Here is a 16856-nt window from a genome sequence, read left to right on the forward strand (position 1 = left end):
CCCATGCCCTGCCCCTCCCCAAAAGCAGCACAGCCAGACTGCAGACCCACCAAACACCAGGGGAGCGGGTCAAGCCCATGGCTGCATGTGAAGACTGCAGGCAGTGACAAGGACATCTGCTCGGCCAGGGAACAGCCTGGGATTACCAGCCGTGCTGGAGCCTGTGGAGCAGCTAACAAAGTAGCAGGTAACCAAGTGGGGCCTCGGGGAGGAATGCATGTGTGACCCAGAAAGGCTCTTTAAAGCCCAGAAGCCATGCATCTGCCAGCACATACAGAAAAGGCCGTGTGTGTAGCTGCAAGGATGGAAAAAGCTGGGAAGCTCACAGCCTCCCAGGTCCAGTCAAGGATAAGGCAGAGACCACCAGCTGGGATGTGCCACTGGCCTGAAAAAAGCAGGACTTTCCCCAAGAAACAGAAACCATGTTACAGTAAAGAACAGCAAGAAACAAATATACCTCAAAGCAAAATGCCTCACAAACCTAAAACCAGAAACTTTCCTGCAAAACCCTGAAATGCACATAAAAGTTCTGCACGAGAGAGAGGAGGGGAGGGAGGAATAAAAGATTCCCAGCATGAGTTGTGCCTGCTGTCAGAAAACAACATACGGCCCACTGATCACTTGTAAATTAAAATATGGAGATAGGATCACTGGAAGATAAATTCAGTACCAAGCTACAGCCACTGAGGATAAAGAAAGAAAAAATAACATACCGAGATATTTAATCAACTCCTCGTCAGAAAGATTTCAAACAAAGGAGCGCTCCGTCAATTAGGAAAAAAAAGTAATTAAATGCACCTGAAGAGCAAGTTGTAACACACACAGCAGCACCACTCACCAACTCCCATGCCATGCTGGAGGCTGGATTTCCTGAGACATTTTCTCCCTCACAAAAATACCCGTCAGTTTTGTGCAGCTGCATGCTCAGAGCACAAATGCACCCTGTAGTGCACGGCTGACTTTCGCACGCGCTGTGTTTGACTCGGGTATTTTCAGCAGCTCCTGCTGAAAAACTGAGTGCTGGGCAGACAGAGATGAGCTGCTTAGGGTGGTGTGAAATGTCATTTTCCTGCCATCCAGAGAGCAAGCTCTCCAGACAGACCTCAAGCACGATCAGGAGATCTTCTGGATACTGCCCACACCAGCCCTGAGAGTGTCAGGTGCTGCTCTCCATGCAAAGAGAAGTCCCCTGAGCAGGACCCAGCCGAATCCATCCAAGATTAGCTCACTCCACTCACCTTTAACTGTTCCTTTCCACAGGGCTAGCTTTCTGCAGGTGTATTAAACTGAGCTGGTGCACAGCAGGATCACTGCTGGCACAAGGAAAGGGACGGGACCATGCAACCAGCAGCATGCACTGGGGATGAGGATCACCTCCTTCTGTGCAGCCAAGTGCTAGATCAGTTCCACCTGCACCCTGAGTGCTCAGGGATGATGCTGCTTGCATAACTAGTGAGTACAACTACTGCTGGAAGAACAACCAAGTGAAATGAGCCCTCTGTCATTTCTTAAGGAATTGTATTCTTGAACTTCTTAAGGAGTGAGGAAGTGATTTCAGCACGATGGACTACAGATCCATCATTACCTGCACTCCCCGCTTCTCTGTTAATTGGGACAAGGAAAATTATAGTAATTTTCTTTAGCAGCATCCCAAATGCCTATTTAAGAAAGTAAGATGGCCTTGAGAGAAAACTTTTATGTATACATGTTAAAATAAAAGACTCTAAGCCACAGGTTCAGCATGTTTGGAGCCATTTTGGTGTAAGGAAGCAGATCTCAGATTCAGTGAACCCAGGAATTCAGTCTTTGACCAATGTCAGAACATGCAGTTTCTCATGCAGGAGAAGCATTCTGCAGGATACAGAAGACAGAAAAATGGTGCAGGTCTCATGCACAGGGATGGACTGCCAAAGGTGCTGCTTGGGCATACAGGGATATGATGCCTTTTCCTGGTCTTAAAGTCAAGAGTCAAACACGGTTAGAAGGGAAAAAGGGATTTTACCTTGGTATTTATTTTACAGATCCTTAGGTGCACACGTCCAGGTCGAATGCACTGAAATGCACACCGCAATGCACACCCCCAACAGATCTGGTATAACATTATAGGTGTTACTAATTAGCATAGCTATCAAAAATTCCCCAATGAGAGGCTCGAATGAGTCCCCCTCCCCAAGGAAGCTTCCCCTGGATGGTTCTATCTCAGTTTACAGAATGTGTTCTGGAGAGGACCTTGTGGTCTGGGGCACGCTGATCCCTAACTACGAAGCTTCTAAAATGTTTAGTCTCTTAGCTTGACAAACAAGTCCAAGAATGTAGGGAAAAAGCACTAAGAATACAGAAGTTGTAAAAAGGTACAACAGGGGTATAAAAGAAAAGGCAAAAAATCATCATGGCATCAGAGGGACCCCTGGGCTGGGCACTGCTCTGACTGGAGGGCTGAGAATGCAGCAAGAGAAAAATTGTGCTGCTGCAGCACTGAGCCTGCTGGCCCCAAGGCCACTCAACTCGTGGAGATCAGCAGGGCTGGGGCTCCACGCAGAGACTGGGACAGGAGAACAGTGGTCAACACCTGGCTGGAAAGCTGCTCATCATCAGTCTCCCTCTCCCTCAAGGGCTGCCCCTTCTGACTCTGGTTTTGAAGTCTTCAAGGACAGGAGGAGGTACAAAGCTTTAGAGCTGGACACCATCTAAGTACTGCTCACTGCAGAGTATTTTAGTCCAACAAGAGCAAGCAGGGAATCGATGAGAAGCTAAAGTATGTGGAGAGAAGCTGTTCAAGACAACATCAAAGAAGGTGCATGTGCAGCACAGCCTGCAAACAGGCTGACACCATGGTTTTGTACATCCACACTGCAAACGGGAGTGGAAAACTGCTCAGGAGATATCAAAGAGAGAAAGCAGAGAGTACTTTGAAACGGAAGTGAAAAAATTGAACCTAAAAAGTAACCATGGAGAGAGCTAATTTGAGGAGAGCAGCATGTCCTGGATACAGCCCAGGTCTCCTGGAATTGTCAGTCTTGCTGGGGGGCTGAAAAGAAAGACTGCCTGCACTAACATCAGTGGGCAGACACAGAGCAGGCTGGGTCAGGTTAAGGTCCCACTAGGTGCAAGAATGTATACCCACACCCTTCACCCTTGTGAAATGCATCCAAGATGCTTCATGCACTTGAAGTTCAACTTCTCAGGTCACACCCCTGGGTGCATTTCTCAGGCTGAAGCCCCAAGAGAAACCTTGAACATAACTGACTGCAATCAGCTCAACACACCTGGCTCTTACCGAAGGCTCTCACAGGCAAACCTGCAGAGGATCCAAGTAGCATCATTCCCAGAAGGAAAACTAAATGCAGGAAGAGGTGAATCATAGCTCTGACCCCACAAGGCCAGTGTCATTATCCCCAGTACAGTATCAGGAATGCAGCAGAACATCCAGCATGAGCTCCCTCCCCTGCTGCTTACATTCAGGAGGACAGGGATGTTTGGAGCAGGGGGTGATGGCTAAGTGTGGAGAAAAAGCACCCTGGGGTGCTGGCCTGGGATAAGGAACTGTGCCAAGGAGGTGACAGCAAGTCTATGTAGGGAATCTGTCCCAGAGGACCTGGTAAGTGTGGCAACAGAGCTCCCCAGGGCAAATGGGCTGGACTAGGAGACTACCAGGAATACAAGGTGGGAGAATCGAGCACGCCTCTGCTATTTTCAGAAGAAAAAAGGCTCCAGCTGGGTCACTAATGCAGGTCTGTGCAAGGGGACAGCTCTGGGCCATGCAACACTGAGCCAGTGTTGTCATTTCATGTGTTCAGTGTGCTGGAAGGAAGGAGCAGCATCTCTGAGGCAGAACAGCAGTGAAGGGAAAGGAGTGAGTCCCTGAGCATACAGGAAAGAGGAGACTGCTCTGCACCACAGCCACAGCTGCTGAGAAACAGTCTGAACTCTTCTGAGCACTTCTTGGACTCCTTCATCACTCAAGCAGGAGTACAACCATTTGCCAGATGGAGCAGGCAGCTCCAAAGCAGGGAAGCGGCGCCGTCCTACAGAGCAAAACCACTCTGGGATCAAGCAAGCAGCAAACTTCAGTTTCCAGACTTCACTTCTGTAAGGAAGTTTCCAGCTCATTAACTTTCCTTGTTTAACTTTATTGCAGGATGCTGCCAGAAGCAAGAAGTGTCAGGTTAAAGTAGACTCTTTGTGGCCTTTGAAAACACTTGTTGGAGCCTCTGCTCAAGAGTCTGGTCAGTACCCCACTGGCCACCTGTAGAAGAAAAGGCATCTTTCACATCCATCCATGAGAGGATTCCTTGCACACTGAAATTACTAAGAATTACTAAGATGAGATGGAATAAAGGCATTAACAGTAATATCTGAGCTTCATTTGCTAAGGAAAGCTTCTCACTATACTCCACAAATGTCTTGGTAATTAATTATTTGAAAATCAGTCCTCCTCTCCCAGCATTAAGTGTGCCATAGAACAGCCTCCTTTTCCAGTTCTCTTCTGCCTTGTGCCCTCCTCATCCTTCCAGCATCCACAGTCACAACCATCCACTGCCTGGCTGCTCAGTCAGTCTTCAGAGAGAAGGAGGAGCATGAGAGTGAATAGTCTCTTTGTGGCTGCCATGGATGGGCTTGGACAGAGGTAAGTGTCCTTCATTTTCCACTCATTAGGTTTCTCAGGCCATTGCTAGCCCAGCCAGGGCACTCTCAGTGGTTTTCTGTGGACAGCAGAAAAGCAGCAGAGGGCTCTGCACCCACCACAATGAAAGGTTTCATGGAGAGCACAGCTCTAGCTCACCCTACTCTCCAAGTAAGGTTCAGGCAAAGGCCACCTCCAGCTCCTCCAAGGCCAGCTTGACGAGCCTCCACCCTCCCCCTCCACGATGGTTTCAACTTCACAGCTCCTAATAAACCAAACTTTAAGAAGCGGCCCCTGGAGAGCCTCTGGAAGCTAATTAATGCTCTAATGAAGAGCATGACTGCCTTGTTTGCTCGATGGCTCCAGGTCAATCAATCTGCTGTAGACTGACTTGCAGAAAAGCAGCAAGGAGCCAGCACCCCAGCGCCTGCTCAGTTATCATCCCCTGCCATCCCTCCCCACCCCTCCTCCAATGTTCATTACTGTCAAAAAGCCAGCACCAAGGAGACAGATTTCTAGAGGCCACTGCAGCTTCTCCCCGAACGCCCCATCCAGGATTAGTCACCAAGGAACAGGACAAGGGACAACGCAAGGATGGAGGGGTGGGGAGCAGCATGGGGAGGTGCATGAGTATGAAAGGGGTGAAAAGGTGTTGTCAGGGTGGGGATGTTATGTGAAAGCCCTGCTTTTTTATTCTGTTACTGCCAGAGAGACTCCCCAGTGTTCAGACCCCAGGACTTTGCCAAACCACCCCTCACTTGTGCTGCAGGGGGATGATAAGTGCAGTAACTCACACAATGACAACAGCAGTACTAATACACCAGCACAAATCTGCTCAAGCCTCCTTGCCAAAAGAGAGCCCTCTGCAGACACCCAAGCCTGCCCAGATTGCAGCACGGCCCCCGTCATGCACTGTCTGCTGCCCTTGTCTGAGTCCTGCAGACCACATGGACACGCACTGCTCCCAGACAGCACCTGCTGTCTCACTGCTCCATCCCTGGAAACCTGGCAGGGAGAAGCAAGATCCAAGGAGGAGATGGGAACAGAGCCTGCCTGACAGCCTTTGGGTTTCCCCTTGACCTGTCTGGATCTATCTACCACCTTCCTCTCTCAGGCAGGACCCAGAGGTTTCCCCTCCATGCTGTGCAAGGAAGGGGACATGGAACAGTGAGGTCAGCTGGCATCTCAGTGAGAGTACTGAGAGATCAGCTTGAATCCAAACTGTTCCAGGGTCACCTGGATTCAAAAGGAACCACCTGTACCTCTGCTTCCCCTAAAACCCACAAAATCTTCAAGTGCCAGGGAATCACCACATGGCTATTCCATACCAGCCCACTAAGTCTTGCATGCTGGATGCTCTTCTCCGCCTGGAAAGGGGGAAGGCAGAAGGCAGGCAATGTCTCTAGATGGGAAAATGGTGGTGAACCCCCAGGGGAAAGGGATGATGGCCTTGGGAATGAGAGAGGGTGTCTTGATGGAGGGAGAGAGAGGCTTTTTTTTCATCAGAAGCAGAACAATCATTGTATATTCTTCTGTCTTTATTAAAAATAAGACGAAAGACCCAGGTTTGCAGAGGCAGGCCAGATACTGCAGCGGAAGGGGAGCCCCAAACACAAAAGAGATCTCCACCCCTGCACTTGGGGCTCACTGCAAAGTTCAGGCTGCACTACTGTGCATGGTCTCCTGCCAGCTTTGCTTTCAGGGAAGCAGCTGGCATGAGCCGAGACTTTTATTATTCCTCCCCTTCTGCGGCAGCATGAGCTCACCAAGAAAGAATCAACAGGCAGCTTGAGATATGGAAGTAAAAAGGAGAGCACTGCATTGTAGGCAAATGAAATAACCACAGGCAATCTGGCCAGTCTGGTCCCCAGTCACATCCAACAGCTCCCCACACACCAGCCTGAACTTCTGCCCCAGCCTGCACAAGTTAGAACTCAGCACTGGCCCTAAAGCAGTGCAGGTCTCTGTCCCTGCAAAGCACACAGGAGCTTTCAACCCAAGGTGTGCAGGCTTGCGTGACACTGAGCAGCAGGCCAGGAACGGGAGCTTCGGATCCCACTGCTACTGCTGGAGAACTTTAGTGATACCTAAATTCTTTATAAGCTCTCACACAGCCAGCACCCTTTCTAGGGACCTTCCTCACACTGCCAGTCCTTAAAACAGCTTCCTGCCCAAGGGATCAGAACGTCACACTCAAAGGTCAAATCTGGCTCAGATGCCACACAGGACACTTGTGCCTTCCTGCCTGCAGACCTTGTACTCAGAGCTGGGTTAATGCTGCCATTGCCTGCCTTTCTTACTCCCTCCTTCAGGCCCTACATGTTTCATTTCTCAAAATACTGCTCATTTCTTCTGGGAGTAGGGAAGGACTGGATGTTTCAAGCTGCTGGCACTCCCTCAGCATTACCTGTTTGCCACAAGATAGCCATAGGTGAAATTACTTTGCAGCCACATTAACACATGCAATTCAAAATCAGCACTGCCATCTCTGCAGTGACTAAACTACCCAGCACAGATGACATCTAGAAACACCACCCCACTGCAAGAGTGCCAAGGAGAGGCAGTCTGAGCGCTGAAATGGCAAACCAACACCAGAAGAAGCTCTGGCACCCTATTCCGTAGGGATGCAGGAATTCACAAAGCAAGGAGGTCACCACTAATCTACCTTTCTCTCCTCAACACACTTCAAAGGCTGACATATACTTATTTTCATGTCTGCACCTGGAACCTGTCAAATAGAAAAGTCACTCAAACAAGGAGCAGGGGTTTAAGAGGGAACTAGAATCCCAACATTATCTTACAATCTAGAAACACATGCTGGCTCCATTTGCCAAAAGACCTCAAGACAAGCCTTCTTTGTGGTGTCCCTTAGTGGACTGGTAGTGGAGATAGGTGACCCAAGCGTATGGGTCAAGGCAGATACTCATGGCTAATGGGAAAGGAAAAGCTAGGAGCGAGACAGCAAACAGCAACCTGAAGTTACCTCACATGACGGTGACTGTAGAGGCACAGAATTAGACAGACAGTGCTCTCAGTGCTTTAATCGTTCTGGGGTCCTGAATGATCCCTTTTGAAGAAGCCCTGGATATTTATCTGAAACCCAGCTCCCGCTTCAACAGCACAGGTTTGACTGGGAAGGCTCTAGGACATTCATTCAGAAGTGTCTGGGGAAGTTGTGTCCCACATCATCCTGGATCCTCTCTGGAGATTATCCAGCCAAAGACCCAGGAATGACACAACAAGACCCTCTGCCACCTGCAAAACCAGAGAGAACCAGAGCAGTCCCTGGTCCGACTGCCAATACCAGATTCATGGGGAACATCAACCACTCGCTCCCAGAGGCCGCCTGGGACATGGAAACAAACACAGAGAGGGTGCAGCCACGGTGCTCGGAGAGCTTTGGGGAGTCCCTCTTCTCTTCCATCCCAGCTTGTGAGCTGTAAAGCCTCAAACATTATGCAGGGCTCATTGAACTGACAGCTAAGATTTGTGTTGCAGTCATTCGCTGAGCAGCTGTGAGACAGGGAGAGGTGAAAACCATGGAGACCTAGACAACTTGTTCTCTTAAGGCATCACTTGGGGGTTACTGCCCCAGGAAAGAACAACAGGCTGCCAGAGCACAGTTTAATTGTCCTGCCTGCCACCCTGAGCTGTGACACACAGGCTCTCTTCCGGATGCTGTTATCAAGGATTTCTCTTTCCCTCTCTGTCTCACACACAGATATACATGCACAGGGCTGGGAAGAAGCATATTACTCCAGGGACCACATCCATTCAACACTGTTTCCTAGGGAAGTAAGCTAAAATGATGAACATCACCAACTCGACCTTGCAAGCAGTAAAACATGTATTACAAGGCAGCATAATCAAGATAAATGGAGAAGATTAACCAGGAGATGAGGGCAAGGGAGAGAGAGGGGAGGAAAATGATGGAGAGCTCGTGAGGTGGCCGGAGCTCACAGCATCCCCTGAGCTGTCTAAAGACAGGGTTGGGGAAGGTGGAGAGAGTATGAAGAGGGATACTGACAGGAAAAACACAAAGCCCAACCAGGAGAGACCCTAGGAAGGAGTCCTAGAACGAGAGATGCACCCAGTTACTAGACCAGAGCTGCAGCACCCCACCTGTGGTGCATGTGCAGCTTTGGTTGGAACACGTCTCTCTCCCTGATCCTGTCTGCACCATTCTTCTCTCTTTTCAGAGTCTGCCCTGATGAATGGAGGTGGCAACCTGAAAACCACCTGTCTCACAGGGACAGTCCGGAGACTGGACTGTGCTCAGCCACCTCACTTCCCAGAAGAAAACCCCACAGATAGCACACAAGAGGCAAAGAGAGGGCCCAGTTCCCCAGAGGTGGACAAAGGAGCTCCAACACGATCACAGTCAAAGAGCAGTCCTAACTCAGGGGAGACCACTGCAGCACCAGCACACGCCCTGTCCCCCCAACGCGCCCCTCAGCCCCTGCACGCGCCCTTGGCGCTCACCTGGCCGCAGGACCCTGATTTCCAGCAGGTTGGAGGTCCTGTCCGCCAGCCTCGTCCAGCTGCTGTTGTAGTTCTTCCTCCAGAGCTCAGCCACGCACTGGTACTTGCCGGCCTCGGTGTCGCTGGCCCTGCTGATGCTCAGGCGCACGTTGTTGCTGGACTCGGCCTTCTCGATGGCGGTGCGAGTGCGGAACCCCGCGTACCTGTCGCCCCACTGGACGCCGCCGTCGCGCGTGAAGGTCACCAGGTCGTGGAACTCGGTGCTGCCCGCCGGCTGGAAGCGCCACGTCACCGACACCGGCACCCACGACGGGTAGTGGGGCTTGATGATGCACTGGAGGTCGAAGGACTCGTTGTAGGTCACCCCCGGGGTGCGGGAGATGGCTGTGACAGCAAATCCGGCCTCTGTGGGAAGAGAGGAGAGGGCGTTGAGAGACGCCTGCCTGAGGAGGCCCTGCTGTCAGCATGCAAAAGCCAGAGCGTGGTCATCCAGTGGTACAACCAGCCACTCGAGCTGTGTCGGCTTCTCGTTTGCTACGGCCAAGTGAAAAGCAGAGGCAAGAACACACGAGTGGTGACTGCCTGAGCAGCAGTGACTGCCTGAGTGAGCACGGGCTGCAGCCACAGCAGGATTGCCCTTGATTTCTGCCCAGAGGAGTGAGACCCCCTGAGATCCAGAGGGCAGGAAGCCTCTGCGGGCTGCCAAAACCCTGTTTGGAAATGCAGCAGCACAACGGCAAGGGAGCAGCACCTGGCAGAGCAGCTGCTCAGCACCAGCCCCCTGGGATTCACATCCACCTCCTGGGCAGGGGGTCCCACCCTGTCCCCCACCCCAGGTCTGTGTCTGGTTGCTGCAGCTGGAGGAAGAATGAAGAAAGCAACTAGCAGCAGCCTTCAAAACATGCACCATAGAGGTGGCAATAGTTACAAAACCCCAGGATGGAGGCAAACTGAAAGAGAAGCTGGTTGCTCCTGTTCTTCACACAGCACAGCTTTTGTTCTCTTCCAGGTCACAACTCCAGGACAGCTTTATGCAGTTATTCTTGCATGTCTGCCACTCTGCAAGCTGGTCAATATACTTTGACTTGTCTACCCCCAGCACTTTGTTTGTTTAGAGGAGTTGAAATCAGCAGTCTATTAGTAATTAAAAGGTAACATATTCCAGTTAGTCAACCGTAAGCCAGTGAGGCTTACATGTTCAGTCAGAGTATTTCCATTGTTCATTTGTGCCAAGCTGCACAGAGAAATATTTTCTTCTCTTCCAGTCACTTCAGTGTGGGCCAGCAGACTTAGCAGGGACCTTGTTTTCTTCTGCCAACATCCCCAAGAAGCGCTCCCCTCCTCAGAGGCTCCATGGGGCATCCCACATGGACTGACAGTTCTCCCTCTCCCTGCAGTGCTGACCACCCCAGCTCTCAGCAGAGCTGCCACTGCTTGAAGAGACCCCAGACAGTGCCCAGGCGAAAAAGGAACATCTTCTGGGTCAGCATGGAGCTTCAGCCTGCCACTGGCTTGAAGAGATGAGCCAGGAGCTCCCTGCTGCTGCAGGCAGACCGGGCACAGCATGGGGCCCACCAAATCTGCACACTTCCACCAGCAAGTGCCTCTGCGACCCCACGGCATCACCGTGCCCGAGCTCTGGGATGTGTAATTACTGAGGAAACAGGTCAATCTTCGGGATTAAAGCCTCTCACAGCATGTTCAGTGATTACCCAGGAGTGCAGCGTGAGACGCAGGCTGCCTCCCCTGCAGAGCTGCTGCATCTCAGCCCCACATAAGCCCTCACCTTCGGCCCTCCTGCTCCCAGCAAGTGTGTTACCAGGCCCAGCTCAGAGAAACCCTGAGCCAGAGAAGGCTCTAGAAAGCCAACCTAATTTCACCAAGACCAGCTGACTGCATCAAGTTTACTCTCCAGCTGGCCTGGGCAAGGAAGCTTCATGAAGCCATGCAGATACCAGGTGCTTTTCTCAGGTCTTCAACTCCACCTGCATGGTCATGGCACTTAGGTTAACAAACAAAAGCCCTTCTTTTGGGGTTTGGTACAAAAAGCACAAAAGTGGACTGATTTTCTGCAAATCCTCCCTACAAAAATACAGCACTCCCTCCCCCCCATCCTTCTGTGGCCAGCCAGGGACTTAAGTCCCTGCCACGCATTCAGCAGCCTCAGAAGTTCAGGAACATCTGGTCTCTTCTGACAGCACATCTCTCACTTCTGGCTGTTGTTTCTGAACCGCCCTGTGGTTAGATTTATGGGTTTGAACATCATCTGTGTGGTTCAGCTAGAGTTTCTTACCCCAGCAGGCTGGCAAACGATGAGACCTTAACTTGAAATGTGTCACTAAATTTACTGCATTTTTTTAAAAACAGCAGTTTCTGAAGCCATAAACCTCTCTTGCTCTTTCTTGGCACCCTGCATTTGAGTTTCTCAGGACATTTCAAAAACATTAGGCTGAACAAAAAAATACCAGATTCAGCAGTAAAGCAATACTCAACAGTTTCTCTACTATATTTTTATGAGCTACTTCAGCTTTGCTAGTTAAAGGAAGAGACCTAGGAATTTCTTAGGACTTGACAGAACATGCTCAACAGCCAGTGACTGAGGAACAGAGGAGGTGGGACAACCACCTTTCCATCACATCTTCTGCAACTGCTGTGCACTTCTGAGCATCTTAAATTTTAACAAGAGTAGAAGTGACACATTTTAAAATCCCAATGCTTAATCACAACGCTTTTACAAGTGGCAGAGTAAAGGGAAGGGTTGATACTTGGGACTTGTAGCAGGCCAAATGCTGCTGACCTCATGAGGAAGACACTATTGAAACTAGATGAGAATTTGCCTTTAGTTCTTTACAAAAGAACATCCGTACCTGCTTTTGGAAGCTATACAGGAAAGATTTCTAACTCCAGACAAAACAGCCTCTGAAAGGAGGTCAACAGTAAAGGAGAGGAAAGGAGGAAAAAAGCAAGATTTTCATCAGAATACAAAATGACTTTTAAGTATGGTCTCACACACATCTTGTCAAAGCTTAAGATGAACACTGCAGAGTACCAAGAAAAGCCACACGATCCCCACCCTCCTGCCAAAATTCCTATCTCGACCTTTCAATAGAGCCGCCTGATTGTCTCAGCCTTGGCATTCTGAAAACCAGTGGCCTCACAGAAGCACTCATCCCTTCTCCAGCCTTCTGCAGATCACTTTTGGAACCAGACCAAGAGGACCAAAGTAACTCACAATCCATGCAAAATATCAAACTCCCCACCTGCCCCTCTCCTAAACTGATGTGGTTTCACTGTGGTTGAATAGAGGAGCCCCTTGGCAGAGCAGAGTACCAGCTGCGATGATCCCAGCTACTGGTTTAGCTTGGTTGTAGACAACACTGTGGTTCTGGGGCAGCAGCTCAGTGCCTCCCTGCAGAGGCAGCGAGGACCATTCCTGACTCATGCTTTCTGTCAGAGATGCTCACCATTTCTGCTGGCTGGGCCAACAGATGCCCAGCATTTTGTGCTCCTGATCCGGTGAGCAGAGATAAGGTTTACCCACGGCAGGCAAGGAGGCTTTGACGCCCACAGGCTGCCAATGGAGCACCACCACTGCACTGACCAAAACCCAGCTCCAGTACTGGCAGGAGACATCATGGGATGGGCAGCCTCTCTCCTCTGAAGGACTCTGGAAGCCCTATCCCTCTCCTCAGCCATCCCCTGCTTTGCTCCTGCCACCGCCACCCCTCAGACTTTGCCCACACACACAACGGCGCATGCAGGCGTTTTGCACCAACCTACGAGGAGCTGTGGGCAGGCTGCTGGGTGCCTCCATTTTGCTGGCAAGCAAAGGCAGGAACGCTGAGAACAGCCTCAGTGATTTGCAGGTGACCTTCTGCGGGCCGGCCAGGCACATGGGGACCGTGGCCCCAGGGCCCCCCACGCCTCAAGTACTCACCCAGAGCAGTGATGGACACCGGGGTGCTCGTGTGCCGCTCCCCAACCATCTGCCACTCCCCATCCAGTGTCTGTGTCCACTCGGCCACCCGGCACTCATAGTGGCCCTCGTCCGCCTTGACGCTGTTGAAGATCTCCAAAGTGAAGGAGCCGGGCCGGACCTGCTCCACCTGGATGCCCCCGTAGCTGCTGCGCTCCGCGTACGCGGGGCCGGGGTGCAGGGTGCCCTCGCGGTCCAGACGCACGATTTCGCTGCGCCGGTTCAGCTTGTCCACCAGCTGCCAGGTGACCGACAGGCGGCTCTGCGGCCCGAGGCCCGAGCGCACGTTGCAGCCAAAGCGCAGGCTCTCTCCCTCCAAGACATTGCTGGCGTTGTTGATTATCTCCAAGGAGATGCTGGTCTCTAAGGAGAGAAACGCATACACACAGGGCAGATGATACACACTCGCCACTGCTCGGGCTGCAAGAAGGACGCTGCTGGCCAGAGACGCTTTCTACCAGGTGCAGGAAACTGCCCACGCATTTGGGTCCAGGCACGTCTTAATCTCATGCGTGACCACATCCAAAAACAGCTGGTGGGCAGCGAGCTGCTCCTGGTGACTTGCACACTCAAGGCAGGTGTAGGCCAAAGCTGGGAGAAATCTCTCTGCCTACGGCTCGGGAGACATTGCCGTGTCTTCTGGTCACAGGTCCGGGATGGGATCTCAGCAAAACTTGAGGGAATTTCTGTTGCTACAATACGCACTGTGTGCAACTGGCTCTGCCAAAAAAAAAAAAGCTTCCAGCGCCCTGTGGCTTTTTCAGTTCACGTCATCCTGATCACCATCTTGCCACTTCCATTCCTACCAACACCTTTTGGGAGAAGCTCTCCCACACTCCCACTGCTAGTGATACTATAGGTAGCTATCGCTGTTGGGTAACACTGAAAAAAAAATATGGTATCTTGAGCTTTCCAGAGAAGTAAGGCTTTGTGGCTGGCTTCTCAGAGATACTGAGTGCTGGTTACTCCTGCTGCCTTCCATCAGAGTTATGGACACTTAGCACCCTTGAAAAATCATCACATTTGTTCCTGCAGCTGGTGATTTATCAAAGGCAAGAATCAAATCTGTCTGAAAGGTGGCTGGATCTACAAACACTACATTTGAGATGTTTGTCCAATGCAAGATTTCTAGCTAGAGTAATTTTCAAAGCCAAACAAATGAGACCAAATATCAGTAGGAGAGAAAAGAAATAGAATTTCTTTTGGAGAAATGAGGAGGGAAAAAAAAGCTAGAGGAAAGGGCTGCATTTCCCTACCAATCTAGGAGATAGGAGGCAAATATAGCACAAAATCCTCTTGCAGCTACCCTCTGCTTGGTCAAAGCCCATTGCCATGGTAGCCTAGGCAACCCATGCATGGTTCACCATGCCACAGCTACCAGAGTTTCAGAGAGCAAAACAAGGAATGAGTCAGTGGACTCTCTCCTCTCAACCTGTTATTTCTGTGTCACGTTTATCTGACACATAGAAGACATGCAAGGCAAGCCTTCAGTTGTTTTCACCAGAGCTGGCTGACACACAGTGACCAGGACAGAGCTCCGTGCTGAAGAGCACTGGGGCTCCAGCAGCACACCTGGTTTCTCCCAGTACAGCTGTCTTGCAAGACAGCTGAATCACCATCACATAACAGCCTGCAGGAACCTAGCAGCTTTTAGGATACACCAAGGCCAAGCTGCTCTCCCCATTATGCCTGCTGAATAGTTTACAGAGCACCCAGCTCCCTGCAGAGCAAGGCCCGGAGAGAGGTGTGAGGAGCAAGTCAGAGGCTGTCACATGTACCTTTAGCTCAGGAACAGAACTGCCAGCTTGGTGTCATTAGCAAGGTGGGGGCATGACTCCCCACCTATGAACCTGACACTCATCCCTCCTTTTCATCCCTTTCCCAACAACAAAAATACATCTTGACACTTGGGATTCCAAGCCTCCACAGCATGTGTACTCTTATCCTCCCTCTCCTGTACCGCCACGCTCCAGGTACATCACAGCTTCCCCAGCTAGCTGCCCAGTACAGCAATGCCCCCAGGAGGGGATGGGCACGTCTCTACTTACTGAGTGGCATGACAGTGATGGGGATGTTCTTTGGCCGCTTGCTCTCCTTGTCGATGAAGTCTCCCGTCACGGTCTTCTCCCGCTCGGTCACCCGGCAGTTGTACTTGCCGCTGTCCTCCAGGCGCAGCCGGTAGATCTTCAGCACAAAAACGTTGTCACTTTCTTTGGCCACCTTGAGCTGGCCCAGGGCCTCGCGCTGGGCAAACTCGTTGTTGAGCACCGGCACAGCGTTGGGTCCCAGGCTGGCGATGAGGGAGCTGTTGAAGGCCCAGGAGATGGAGAAGTAGCGGTCAGGGATGTTCTGCGCCTCCAGGATGCACCGGAACTCCACCGGCTCCCCCACGATGTACATCCGCTTCTCTGTCTCCAGCCGGACACTGAACTCCTTATCTGGGGAGAGAGAGACACACCGACTCGTGTCAGGATGGCCAAGCCCACCAGGAGAGCCAGCACAGCTCATGTGAGGCGTTTACAACTTGCTACTCCCTGCATGGCCAACATCACTCAGACAAGCACATCCAGAGGTGAAAGGTTAGGGACTTGCTTTTGCTGTGGGAGACCAGATGGGCTGTGCTGCCAGAGAGGCACCCTCTTGCCCATCAAGCAAAGAGCAAGCAAAGGCTTCCTCAGTCACAGCCTTTTCCTCCAGGGAGCAGCTCTGATGTGACACCAGCATCCAGTACCACTGTGGAACATGACCTGGAGCCTAGTCCTACTCATGCCCTGCTCAGCTGGAGTCAAGAGGCAGAACCTTTGGAGATATCAGAGAGGAAGAAAGAGCTCAGATGGGTCTTTAGATCCTTGGCAGGAGCCTGTGCTGTGGGCTAGGAGAAGAATTTTGACTTGTAAATGGATCTTGTGCGATACAAAAGTGCTCGCTGAAACTTTTAGTTTTATTCTCTGCTGTGTCACTCTTACCTCCTTCACATAAAATCCTCACTGTCTGTGCCAGCACCAAGTGCTTAAGACCTATGTTTTAGCTTCTGTGTCAGCCCCAAATCTTACCATGCCAGGAGACAGCGCCTGCCACCCAAGCCCCCTTGATGCCCTGGTGTCCCCTGGTTGCTCTTTGCTGACACTTCCCTTGGCTGCAGGGAGCCAAACCCCAGCCACCTAACAATGCACAGCCCCATTTCCCATCTCCTCCCACTGCCCAGCCAAGGGAGAAAAGGCAGAGGAGACACTGACCTGTGGCTTGCACGTTGACGATGGCGCCCTGGGAGCGCTTGCGGGTCATGGCATACCAAGAATTGTCCGGGTCCTGGATCCACTCCGCCGCCTCGCAGTAAAACTCGCCCTGGTCTGACGGGTGGAGGTTGTAGATGGTGAGCTTGGAGGTGGTCTCCCCAACCTTGTCCAAGCGCACGTCCCCCGTGGCCTGTCGCTGGGCGTAGGCGCTGCCGGCGCGCAGGACGAAGTCGCGGCTCAGGGAGATGACCTCCACGGGCGCCTCGCTGCCTCGCTGCCGGTACCACGCGATGGACACGTGGCTGTGCTGGGCTGTGCTCTTGGACACCTCGCACTTCAGCTCCAGGGAGTCGTGCTCCACCTTGCTCAGCGTCTGCGGGACCGCTGTCACCCGCAGCGAGTCGGGGATCACTGCAGCAGAGAGGGACACAAACGGCCCAGAGTTAGCAATGCCGAAATGCTGAGTGTAAAGGCCAAACGTCTTAAAAGAGAGCTGGGGGAAAGGTTTCTTTTTACAGCTGCAATTAAACATTAAGTA

The 16856-nt window shown here is 51.5% G+C and overlaps 1 protein-coding gene across 2 annotated transcripts in view; it reads right to left on the bottom strand.

Moving 5' to 3' along the window:
- Positions 1 to 16856, bottom strand: part of IGSF3 (immunoglobulin superfamily member 3) — a 94762-nt gene that overhangs the window by 16722 nt on the left and 61184 nt on the right. The window contains exons 3-6 of one of the 2 annotated variants that reach the window (XM_042037882.1): positions 16319 to 16729; positions 15131 to 15520; positions 13044 to 13445; positions 9107 to 9511 (exon numbers count right to left, since the gene is read on the bottom strand). In XM_042037882.1, coding sequence (XP_041893816.1) covers positions 9107 to 9511; positions 13044 to 13445; positions 15131 to 15520; positions 16319 to 16729 — 1608 coding nt within the window. The remainder of the gene's footprint in view (positions 1 to 9106; positions 9512 to 13043; positions 13446 to 15130; positions 15521 to 16318; positions 16730 to 16856) is intronic. The other variant, XM_042037883.1, reaches the window with a different exon arrangement.

The sequence above is a fragment of the Corvus kubaryi genome, unplaced genomic scaffold (assembly GCF_017639235.1).
Source record: "Corvus kubaryi isolate FWS band 111438036 unplaced genomic scaffold, C.kubaryi_AGA036_p1.0 37391, whole genome shotgun sequence".
Lineage (NCBI taxonomy): Eukaryota > Metazoa > Chordata > Aves > Passeriformes > Corvidae > Corvus > Corvus kubaryi.